The 12,719-nt window shown below is 47.5% G+C and overlaps 1 protein-coding gene across 1 annotated transcript; it reads right to left on the bottom strand.

Annotated features, from left to right (window-relative positions):
- Positions 1-7,273: 7,273 nt before the first annotated feature.
- LOC128581529 (F-box-like/WD repeat-containing protein TBL1X) lies at positions 7,274-9,491 on the bottom strand. The gene is given in 3 exon segments (XM_053584498.1): positions 7,274-8,340; positions 8,343-8,450; positions 8,453-9,491. Coding segments are annotated over 3 exon segments (1,554 nt in total). The 5' UTR covers positions 9,060-9,491; the 3' UTR covers positions 7,274-7,501.
- Positions 9,492-12,719: the final 3,228 nt, after the last annotated feature.

Genomic DNA, 12,719 nt, shown 5'->3' with positions numbered 1-12,719 from the left:
AATTTTGGTGAGCAGTGGGAGGTGTGGATATTGTTTCAGTTTTTTACATGTGGCTGTCCAGTTTTGCCAGCACCATTTATTGAACAGGGACTCTTTTCCCCATTGCATGTTTTTAACTGCTTTGTCAAACATCGAATAGGGATGAGGATGGTTTCATCTCTGTGTTCTCCATTCTGATCCATAGGTCTCTGTCTCTGTTTTGGTGTCTAGCGACCACCATTCTGCCTACCCTCTACTTCTAGGAGTTAAACTTTCTTTAATTATGCATATAAGTAAGATCATAAAGTTTTTGACTTTCTGTGTCTGACTTATTTCACATAGCATAATGCCCTCTAGTTTCATCCACGATGTTGCAAATGACACAATTTCTTTTTTATAGCTGAATTATATTCCACTGTATATATGTACCACAATATCTTCATTCATCAATGGACACTTTGTGTATCTTGGCTATTGTTAATAATGCTGCAGTGAACATGAGTGTGTATCTCTTGAAATACTGATTTCATTTCTATTGGCTAGAAACCCAGAATTGAGGTTGTTGGATCATACAGTTCTATTTTTAATTTTTTTTTTTTTTGAGACAGTGTCTCACTTTCTTGCCCAGGCTAGTACCATGGTATCAGCCTACCCCACAGCAACCTCAGAGTCCTGGGTGCAAGCAATCTTCCTGCCTCCGTCTCCTGAGTAGCTGGGACTACAGGCCCCTGCCACCACACCTGGCTAATTTTTCTATTTTTAGTAGATACAGGGTCTCACTTTGCTCAGGCTTGTCTTGAACTCCTGACCTCAAGTGATCCTCCCTCTTTGGCCTCCCAGAGTGCTAGGATTATAGGTGTGAGCCTCTGTGCCTGGGCACTATTTTTAATTTTAGAGGGGGGAACCTCCATACTGTTTTCCATAATGGCTACATTGACTTGATTATTGTTGTTCAATAAAGGCATCCCAAGATGTGAAGGAGGGGAAAGAATTGTAGCTGTAAGTTATTTGTAACTTTTTAAAAAGTTTAAATGTGTCAGGTAGTGTTAGAAACACTGCTGGTGGCCTACATAGTAACTTTCCTCTGCCTTTTCCCTTCTAACAGAAACCCCATTTCATTTGGGGACAGCCATGTGCCCAGTTGAAATCTCCTCCTTGGGTGTCCTGCAGCTGGAATGGCATGCGAGCAGAAAGCTATTGTTTTCCTGGCAAAGAGTTGTTTGGTGTCTCTGGCCCTTTCTTCCCATCTGAAATCCAACCTTGATGCCTGGAAGTGGAGTAACAGCCTTGCATCTCTGCAAATAAAAGGCCCAGGCTATGCTGCGACATATGGCTACACTGGTGGTACACAGCAACTACAGAGGAGAATCAGTCAGAGTCCTGGAAAGACACAGATGGCTCCCTCCCACAGGGTAATGGGACAGATTTTTTTTTTTTTAAGCCACAAATTGTGGGTGGTGCCTATGGCTCAAGGAGTAGGGTGCCAGCCCCATATACCAGGGGGTGGTGGGTTCAAACCCAGCCCTGGCCAAAACTGCAAAATAAATAAATTAAATTAAATTAAAAATAAAAATAAAAATAAAAGGCACACATTGAAAAGATGTCACCAGTATTAGGGAAACATGGTTGAGAGATGGTGCAGTACCCTGGGGTTAGTAATAGCAGGGAGTCACTCCTATCCCTAGCCCTGAAGGGCAAGGGGAGAGTGGTTTCCAGAACTGGGAGAGAATATATATTGGGATACTGCCAACCTACACAAAAGGAATCCAAGCTCACAGTCTCCTGTTGGAGTACCTTCCATTGGCCAAACCCAGTTGGATGTCAGAGGGCTAGGAAGCTCAACTGATATAATCCATTTAGGTCAGCCCCTCAGGACGCTGAACAGGTTAAGAGTAGAAGTAAATGGAAAATATCCTTGCACAGTGTCATTCAGCAGCTTGGCGCATGGTAAAGATGGTAGAGTAAGAACAAACACAGAAGGAACCTAAAGTCCCCGATGGCCCTGAGACTCACCATAGCAGCCCCGAGCTGATTACTTACGGAACATACTGCTTTGTGAGGAAAACGAACCCTTATGTGGTTAGGTTACTTTGGATAGTTTTAGTTGCGTGTCTAAGTGTAATCCAGTGTGATACATACACATTTCACATGCGTTTTAAATTTGTGGTATTATTTGTCAACAAAATGTGTACCTGACCTGAGTCATTATTGCTCCATGTATATTTCTTAATAGTTGAAGGTCAAATGTTCATCATTTCTTCTTGCCAACCGGGCCTGCCTTGGCTGAATGTTTTGCTTTCAGATAACGTCTTAGATAAAATCTGTTAAGGCTGATAAAGGTGGCTGGGAGGAAAAGAAGAAGCATTCTGTAGTAGGAGATGGGTCAGGCTGACAAGCTTCTTTATCTCTTTTATCTCTGATGGCTGGTCACCAAGATCACACACATGGGCCAGGAATGACCACAACAGCCTCAATTCCTCTCTTTTTCCTGGTAGGGTTCAGCTGTGGGTCATTTCCTTGTTGGCCTTGGCATTGGTGCTCTGGCTTTTCCGTGCTACCTGCTGAGCTGCAGGAATTGCTCCTGTAACTACATCTCTGCCCCTGGGTTATCTCTCTCCCACACATGCTATAACCATTTTTCATTGGCTCTTGTGCCCAGGGCCCTGTTCTGGTAACTAGGTTAGGTTCTACCCAGCCTAGAGTCCTGCTTGGCTCTTGCCAGCTTCTCTTTCTATGCCTTGGCTGCAGCTCCAGCCAACACCCATGGCTAGAGCCCTGCAATCTGTGAACAGACCTCTCAGACACCATCTGCTTCCCTCATCTAGGGAATAGTCCTTACCCAGCCTCTCCGCTATTGAGTTCTGCCCACTTACTTGCACTCCCCAGAATCTCATATCAAACCTCTGCCAATAAGTCCTTGGCTTGAGTCCTTAATTGAGATTAAGAACATTACCATTTATACTCTTGGCTGAAAACACAGGACTGTCTGCCACCTCCTGTACCAGCCCTGCACCCTGGGGCTAAATCCTTAGTGGCTGGTAGCTCAGAAGTAAGAGTAGAAGCAGCAGAAATATAATGAAAATGATGGTGATGGAACTAAAACAATCTATTACTTACGAAATGCTAATTACACTGCAAAAGTACAACATAGTCCTTGCTTTGCACAGCACCAGAACAGATTTCAATCACCATGGTTTAGTTAGATAATACCATTCACCCAATAACACAGTTCACATTTCAGTTAGCATAGAATACTGTCATTGCATAAGTACAAGGCAGCTTTTCTTTTTTTTTTTTTTCAAAATAGAGCAATTTATTCAAGACACTGAATATGATCTGTTGATTCTCTCTTGAAACAAATGAGCTACGACACACAAGGTGATTCTTTTTTTTTTTTTTTTCCAAAGAGCGTGAGGGTGAGCATGGGTGGAGAAGACAATGGAACAGGGGTGGATGTCGTTTGAACAGAATCTGGAAAATGCTGATGGAGAACCACGTCTGGCTGTACGTCTGACACAGACAATAAAAACCTCAGAAGCCAGAATTCAAAACTTCAGTGAGTGGTGGAAAGAACATTTCTGCATCGGACAAGAAGCACAGTTAAAAAAAGAAAAAGTGAAACAAAAGGTTAGAAGAGAGGAAAATAATAAGGAACAAAGCAGACCCTTACGTTGACAAAGTGCACTTGACTTGGCTCCATGATCTAGTTTTAAAAAGACAAAACAAGTCCAGTCCTACAGTGCTGTGGGGTAAGAGGGTTGAGCCCTGTCGCATCCGGCCCATTTGGTCCCCCGTGGGCAGCATCCATTTCCCAGGTGTCAGCCACTGCACACCCAACGAAAGACCTCAGAAGGGACCCTTGTGCTGTCTGCTCTCAAGGTTACGTTTGGTCACTAACACACTTTCCTCACCATTTTTTAAGAGCTGTAAATGTCGGACAAAAACATTCCAACATCAAGGCCACCCCCATGATGACAAAGATGAACCCGCCAACTTTCCAGCAGCAGAAGGATGAAGGAGGGCGCTGGCCACGTCCTCATGCTGGGCAGCCCTCTTGGCCAGCGGCAGGTGGGAAGCCAGGATGCAGACAGTCTCCATTCGTCCAAGGGTTCCTCACAGGCACAGGCATGGAGCCTGAGTCCAAAGTCACACGGCCCCGGGCTCCAACCTGACGATTACGATGAGGTTCACATACAAAAGACTACAGCCAACACTCTGGAGAGACCCTGGCTACTGACACTTATGTGAACATGATCTAACGAATTCCTCACAGTACATCTGACCAACACCATCGTATGGCATTCTGGTTTGTGAAATGCAAGCCGCAGCCCAACGATGGGGGTTAACATTTGATGGCTGAAACTCTGTAGAGATGAGTGCATTTTTATGAGTGGGGCAGTAAAGATGGTCTTCATCTGGGCCCCCACAGACGGCCCCCCTAACTGAATGAGTGCTCAGGGCAGGAAGCTGTCAACTCGTCTGGGGACGATCTTCAAAGATGGGCATGGTGACGCCACCCAACTTTGGCCTTCTTTGCTAAGTGTTTAGGGAACAGAGCCTGAATAAAATACTCATCTCGGAAATAGAGCAGTCTTTTGGTCGTGAGGGTTTGAAGAATTCACATAACCAAGTGCAGGAGAGTGAATTAATTGAGAATGATTAACGCACCCTGGCTTTTGTAGCTGGTCCCAGCACATTCCTAGTCCTGGTCCCTTCCTGAAGGCTGTTTTTCAGCTCTATGGATGGACACCACCCTGTGATAACACCCTGTATTGCTGCTAGAACACACACCGGACTGAACCCTTCCCACTGTCTGACTCGGCAGCCCTCAAGGGCCTGGCCAACCTCCCCAGGTCCTCCTCTGCCCACAGGAAAGCCCGCCCAGTCCTCAGACGGTGCCCCAGTTGCTAATCCAAAAAAATAATCAGCGTCGGCTCATGACAATGGGAGTACGAAGGTCACATGACCAATGAAAGGAAGCTCTTCTAGGAACACAAAGCTTTGTTTACTTTTTTAAAAACAGTAAAAAGATTCATTATTTAAAAAAAAAAAAAAAGAAGCATCTTTCTCCTAGTCTCTTGTGAGAGAAAGAAATTATAAAGGTGGCAGAAACTTCTAGTGACTTTCTACCTATGTAATTCATGTTCAGCACTGAAAAAAACCTTCCTTCCATGTTAACTTTTATCATCATTAGACCAAGGGATGTGCCAGGGCCCTTTATGTGGGATCTGCATGGAAGGACTTGCAGAGTGGTGGAGCAGCCTGCTGAGGGAAAGGTGCAACCTGTAGCAGGCTCCTGCTGGAGAGGACACTGCTACCCCATCAAGCTCCTGGAGGAGCAGCCTGCTGAGGGAAAGGTGTGGCCTGCAGCAGGCTCCTGCTGGAGAGGACACTGCTACCCCATATAGCTCCTGGTGGAGCAGCCTGCTGAGGGAAAGGTGTGGCCTGTTGCAGGCTCCTGCTGGAGAGGATACTGCTACCCCATATAGCTCCTGGTGGAGCAGCCTGCTGAGGGAAAGGTGTGGCCTGTTGCAGGCTCCTGCTGGAGAGGATACTGCTACCCCATATAGCTCCTGGTGGAGCAGCCTGCTGAGGGAAAGGTGTGGCCTGTTGCAGGCTCCTGCTGGAGAGGACACTGCTACCCCATCAAGCTCCTGGAGGAGCAGCCTGCTGAGGGAAAGGTGTGGCCTGTTGCAGGCTCCTGCTGGAGAGGACACTGCTACCCCATATAGCTCCTGGTGGAGCAGCCTGCTGAGGGAAAGGTGTGGCCTGTTGCAGGCTCCTGCTGGAGAGGATACTGCTACCCCATATAGCTCCTGGTGGAGCAGCCTGCTGAGGGAAAGGTGTGGCCTGTTGCAGGCTCCTGCTGGAGAGGATACTGCTACCCCATATAGCTCCTGGTGGAGCAGCCTGCTGAGGGAAAGGTATGGCCTGTTGCAGGCTCCTGCTGGAGAGGCCCTGGTGCCCTGTCATGCTCTCGATGGACTGCCCATCGCCACCATGCTGAGGGAAAGGCATAGCCTGTCACATGCACCTGGTAGAGTGGCCACTGCTGCCCTGCTGAGGGAATGTGTGGGTGACAGGTGGATCCAGCTGAGGTGTGGGCTTCTCCAGTGTACCCTCTGGTTCCAGAAACACTTCCTCGTGGTCCAAGCATGCTCCCGTTGTCACTGCTACAGTAAACACACTCTGCTCTTCCTCCACCCCAGAGCTGGGATCCTTCTCACTGGCTGCTGGAGGCCCCTGCTGCCTCAGGCGTGATCACCCCCAGGGGCGACCTCCATGGGTGTTTTCTTGACCACCTTTCACGAAGCTGAGGAGGAAGGGAAGAGTTTCCGCAGACCCTGCCTGTGTCTTCTTAAATTCTTTTTAAAATATGAATCACACAAAGCTTTCTATGTCTGATGGCCATTTTAGGATTTTAAAATTGTTTTAACATAAAAAAATATATTTTTTTTCCAAAAATACTCCAGGCTCTTTCTCTTATAAGTCATTTTTTTTTCTCCTGTAAAAAGTTCCCTGGCCCTGCCTTCTTACATAAAGCACTTGTTATGCACCAAAAGTGCCCTTGAGACCTCAGATCTGAAGTGACTATGACAAAGGACAGAGAGAGAAAGAGAGAGAGAGAGAGAGACGGGGTGGGGGTGGGGTGGATGGGGGAGGACGCAAAGGGGGGGCAGGGAGGGTGGAGGTGGGGAAAGCTGTCCACCAGAGATCTTCTCATCATGTCCACGTGGCTGTGCCTATGGAGGGTGCAGGGAAAGCCAGACCTCACCAGACAGAGGAGGAAGGTGGTGGGGGTGGCGGGCGATGGAGGCAAGGAGCAAACACCAACACCAGTTTCCATCTCAGACCGCAGGCCCTGGACGACACAATCCCAGCCAAGAGAAACACCACCGAACAAAGATCCTAGAAAGGAGACGGCCTTGTGGGGTGACAAAGTTGCACATCTCATTGGTACAAACTGGTCTCTGAAGATCCTTTCTCAGAGCCACTGTAGTGTCCAAATCGTTAGGGGAAACAAAACACAAAATAAAGTGATGCCACGGCGAGGGGGGTTTGTGGGGCTTTTTGTTCTTCCCCTTTTGGTAGGTTTATCACAGCATTTTTCTTTTTCTTTCCTCTTTTTTGGCACAGCTTTTAAAATTGTTTTCCACTCTGTTCTGTTCAGCCATCACAGAGCCTGTTCCGGATGGAAACCATGCACCATCCACCTGGTGGCCTCGTATTCCCCGGACTGACTGTCCTCTGTGGGGACCATTCTTTCCCCCTTGGATATGACTGTGGTTTTGCTTTTGCTCTTGTTTGCCTTTTGTGTTTTATAAACTTCTTGATGAAGATTGTGGTAAAAATACAGCCTCCTGCGGCCAGGGCTGGGCTGGTCTCAGAGTACACACTAACCAGTCAGTGCGCGCCGTTCTGGAGCTGGCAAGAGTTGTGTCTGAACAGTGCTGCAGCCTCACACATTCCCTGCTGGTCCTTTAGAATCCTTTGTCTCTTTTTTTTTTGTGACATTTTGTGGTCACTTCCGCAGATCCAGAACACACACAGAGCCGTCGGACGCGCTGGCCCCCACTTTGTCTCCCCGGGCATTCCAGCACACCTCAAAGATGCCGCCGGCGCCTCGGTAGCTGTGGACGAGACTTCCACTCTGGGTATTCCAGATGTGGGCACACTTGTCGAAGGAGCCACTGGCCAGGTATTTCCCATCAGGGCTGAAAGCTACGCTGTAGACAGGCTCCTGATGCTTGGTCAGTGTGTGGATGCAGACGCCTCGCTCCACATCCCATAGCCGGACCGTAGAATCAAAAGAAGCACTGGCCAGCATGATGCTGGAGTTTGGGTTGCTGGTGGCTGGCCCCGTGGGGCTCCACTTGATGGTGTAGATCTCCTTGCTGTGAGCCTGAAGGTCGTGGACACACGTGTCCTGCTTCATACTCCAGATCTTCAATGTCATGTCATCTGAGCAGGATGCCAGCAACATTCCAAAAGGATCCCACTTGATGGCATTGACCTCATTTGTATGTCCTTGGAAGGTTTTGACGGGGCGGTCACAGCCCAGCCGGCAGACATGGATGCACATGTCGGTGCTGCAGGAGGCGAAGGTAGTGTTGTTCTGCCAGTCCACGTCCAGGGCGGGCGCCGAATGAAAAGGAAACTGCTGTTTGGCTTCTCCTGTATGGGCGTCCCAAATTATTGTTGTTTTGTCCACACCAGCACTCAAAATATACTTCCCCTTTTTGTTCCATTTCAAGGCAAAGATGGGGCCTTTATGTTGGCCTAAGGTGCTGGCCAGGTTACCATCTTCCGTCCATATTCTTGCAAAACCATCATATGAACCTGTAGCCAGTAGTGTTCCATGCTGTTCCAGTCCAGCGAGGTGACGTCTTTGTTACTGGGGACGTCGTGGCCCCCTTCCCGGATACAGTGCCTCAGCACAAGCTGCGTGGAACCTCCATTGCTGTTCTCATTAAGTTCCAGATCCTTGCCGTGGAGTCTCCGGATCCAGAAGCTAGCAGGTCACTGACAGGGTTCCAGGCACAAATGAACACCTCCGACTCATGGCCCCGGAGGACTGTGGCTTTGTTGGGTGGAATCTCAACATCCCCATCTATTTCCATTGGTTTCGAATGATTATTTATTATGTGTGCTCCGTTCTCCTCTCCGTTCACCGTGGCCTCTCCGTTCTTTGGTGGGTTTTGCTGTGAAACAGCCGCTGGGGTTGCCACTGCTGCCGTCGCCGTGGCGGCCGCACTGGCCTGCTGCTGAGTGAGCTTCTCTCGGAACGCCTGCTGCCGTGTCTGCACCACGTCGGGCATCACTGCGTCGATCAGGGACAGGGACTCTATGGGGCGGCTGTCAAACACTGTGCCGTCCTCATTGATGCTGATCTCGGCTTCCACATACTGCAGCCCCTTCTGCAGAATGGAGATGAGGGCAGCCGGTGGCACTAGCATCCCACTGATGTTGCACTGGCTGATGTGGCTCTCGATCCCGAACGTAAAAGCCGAGTGGGAAAAGCCTGACTCCTGGAGATACCGATACACCAGAAAGTTCACCTCGTCACTGGTTATGCTCATCTTAGCCTCACCTCTCAGCGATGAGGTCTTAATGAAGCGGGAGCCACCCTCTTTATGGTGACTTCATCTGTACACCTTTGGAGCAGAGGGCTTCCCAGCATCCGATCATAGAAATGGCAAGGCGTCCACAACAACCAGCAAGCTGCTCCAGTTTGCAGAGGCCTTGGAGTTCTCAGGCGTCGTAAGGTCCAAGTCTGTGATTAAGGATTTCCTTTCATCTTGGTCTGCGTTTTCTCAGAGCCAAGGGCAGGCAAATCCTCTCTTCCTTGGAGGGTTTATTTTCAGGTCTCTCGTCTATCTTCAATTACTTCGCCGCCAGCAGCGCAACTTGTGGCGGCGCCGCCGCGCCCGGCCGCGCTCCGCGCCTCCCTGCGGCCGGGCGTCCCCGAGCCCGGGCCGTGCCGCGGCCAAGCAGGGCCCGGCGCCCCGGAGCAGCCGAGCGCCGCCCCCGGGCCGCCCCCGCCCCGCCGCGTGAGTCCCCGAGAGGGCGCGGGCGCTTGAAAGTTTCGGTGCCGAATGGCGGCCGGAGGGCGCTGCAGTTCACAAGGCAGCTTTTCAGTCCACAAAATTACTATGCAAATAACTAATGCACCATCATGAGTGTCAGAGCATACCACTTCTTTTGCATTCTGTCCGCGGTGGGTCACTGGACATCTGTTATTCGATTTGTGCATGGACAGCAAACCATGTAGTGATGTTGCCTCCTTATTTCTGACATTTATAAAAACAAAGAATAGAATTTTCCAATAAAGATAAAAATGAAGTAAAGAAACAGAAAGTGATAATGGTGGGAGTGAAGTTCAAATTGAAGGTCAATGGAGTTTTGGAAGAAATGGTTGGCTGTGGGGAGTTGACACTGCCACTGTTCAATTCCAGATGGACAGCCAGAAGGACGTAGTGAAGGTTTCAAATGAACCTAAGAACTTATTAACATAAACGAGGAAGGAAGCTGTGATGAAAAGGATGTTCGTAAGGAAGTGACACTAACAAGAAGTCCACATTAAAGGAACTTTCAAAGTCACTTCATGACACCAAAAACATAAAGGATGGGATTTAGGGTTGAAAAACAACAAACAAACAAAAAGAAACCACAAAGGGTAATATATGGGAAGTGGATCCAAATTTAGGAAGAAGTATGGGGCAATTTGTCACAGCACAGAAAAGATGCTTCTTCCAAATAGCAAGTTATGTGACAAGAAGTGGTAAGCTCTCTTCAAAGTATGCACGATAAGTTCTGTACAAAGAAACAAAACACTTTAATTCTCAATGTTTTGTTTTAAATTGGGGCATAATAAGTAAATTGTTTAGTTTACTGATTTTTTTTTTTTTTTTTTTTGTAGAGACACAGTCTCACTGTATGGCCCTCAGTAGAGTGCCGTGGCCTCACACAGCTCACAGCAACCTCCAACTCCTGGGCTTAAGTGATTCTCTTGCCTCAGCCTCCCGCCCGGCTATTTTTTGGTTGCAGTTTGGCCGCGGCCAGGTTTGAACCCGCCACCCTCGGTATATGGGGCCGGCGCCTTACCGACTAAGCCACAGGCGCCGCCCTAGTTTACTGATTTTTAAGTTTTTCTAGACATTTAGAACCAACAGTAAGAGAGTTTTTAATGTTCTGACTAAAGTCTTTAAGGATCACGAAACAATTATAATTTTTCCCATTGATAAACTTGGCAGGGTTTTAGCCTGCATGGTCATTTTTACAGAATTACTATCACACCAAGTGAGGACTGTCTGTACTTTACGTGTGTAATCTCACTTACCTCTTATTTTCTTTCTTTTTTTTTTTTTTCCCTCCCACTAGATCACTGCCTACTTTTCAGCCCTACACAGTCCCTTAAGCCCTTGCTTCTAGTAAACAGAGTTACCCTTCCTGAATGGAGGAGGTCCCAACGAGGTGGAAAACACAGGACTGTCTGCCACCTCCAGCACCAGCCCTGCACACTAGGGCTAAATCCATAGTGGCCTGTAGCTCAGAAGGAAGAGTAGAAACAGCAGAAATATAATGAAAATGATAACAATGATGGAAATCAAACAATCTATTGCTTAGAACTGTTATTGGGAAGGCTGGCTAGCAGATCTTGTCCTGGGGACCTGTGGAATGACTCTTACAGCGTGGTGCTGCTAAACAGCCACTCTGCTTAGGCCTTGCCTTTGGCTGAGTCACCCAGCAGAGTTTCCAGGGCTGAGGATGGTATCGTTCTACATTAACATAAGGATCTTCACAAGAAAATCAAGACTGAAGAAGTGGCCAAAACAAGATGCTTTTATGCTTTTTAGACAAAGAATAATAAATCTGAGAAGAAATGACAGGACAAAGGAGATCTGGCTTGAAGAAGTAAATTCCTGTAGGAGCCATGAGGAGACACAGTAGAGCCTCCAGAGTTGACCACCTCCCTACATTGGCCATCTCCTCAAGTTGACCTAATTTTCATAGACTGGACACGCACCACATGTACCTATCAGTACAGTAGGCCTAGTTCTTATGTTGATCTCTTCTGTATGTTGGCCAGTTTGTTCCAGTCCCTTAGGTGGTCAACGTATAGAGGGTCTACTGTCTGTGGGGAGATGTAAAATGAGTGAAAGGCAAGGGTTATTTTGGTAAATTCAGGTCCATGGCAGCCATCAGTTCCCAGTCTCTGGTGATAGGGCTATTTTCTCACCCTGGTATGGGAAAGTGAGAAAATCTTTATGGCTTCATGCAGGCAGGAAGAGACAAGTCAACTAGCCCCCTTTCTGAAGTCACAATTCCTCCAATCTTTTCTGCTTGACACGACCAATACACCAGTTTAGCATATTTTGGGATGATGTGTCATCTTCTCCTCAACTGTCCTGTGAAGGACTCACCCTTCAGACACTCCTGATACTTCCCATGGGCTGAGACAGGGACGGTCCTCCTCCAGGGAATCCAAAATGGTGGGGGAGCTGGTTGCCTACCTTGATCTCACTTTCCCACTGAGAAACCATAAGCTGTGGGGAAAAAAAAAATCCACATATGCTTAGTACAAGGTAGGTTGAGGGGAGAGAAAGTCCAATTCTCTTACCATCTATTTGGATTTTTCACTTTCCTATGGCCCTAGAAACTATCTCAACTTTACATTTGAGTTCTGGGATATTGCTGGTGAAAATCTTGATACTTTATCATTGTTTTTCATTTTCTCTGGGGGAGGAATGAAGCCAGCTTGCTGCCATTTTGTAACCACAATATATCATCTTATCTTCAAAATCATTCTAAGAAAAGAGATGTTGTTATTATTCCCGTTTTATAGACAAAACAATGTGAGGTTCTAGGAGGATAAATAGTTTGACCGAGGCCACACAGCTGATCAAATGGCTATAACCTGTTGGATCTTAAAGTCCATGACCTTATTCCTTAGCTATAGAGTGAGTCCTGGTTCTTGCTTTTGCACAGTTGTGTGAATACACAATTTCCAAAGCTGCAACAATCTTCTTATGACCATAAAGGAAATTCAAGAGCAATACAGAGCTGCCAGTCCATAACTGTGGCACCACTGAGCTGCTAAACTAAACCTAGACCCACCTACTCTGACTTTCTTGTGCAAAATAATTAAAAGCCTTATCTCACTGTGAGTGAGATATTCTAGTACTTGTGGCAGAAGCCTTTCTAGAGGACATATTTTGATTGCTCCTCCATTCTTTTTG

Source organism: Nycticebus coucang, chromosome 3 (assembly GCF_027406575.1).
Source record: "Nycticebus coucang isolate mNycCou1 chromosome 3, mNycCou1.pri, whole genome shotgun sequence".
Taxonomy (NCBI): Eukaryota; Metazoa; Chordata; class Mammalia; order Primates; family Lorisidae; genus Nycticebus; species Nycticebus coucang.
This window is presented reverse-complemented; position numbering and strand designations above follow the sequence as displayed.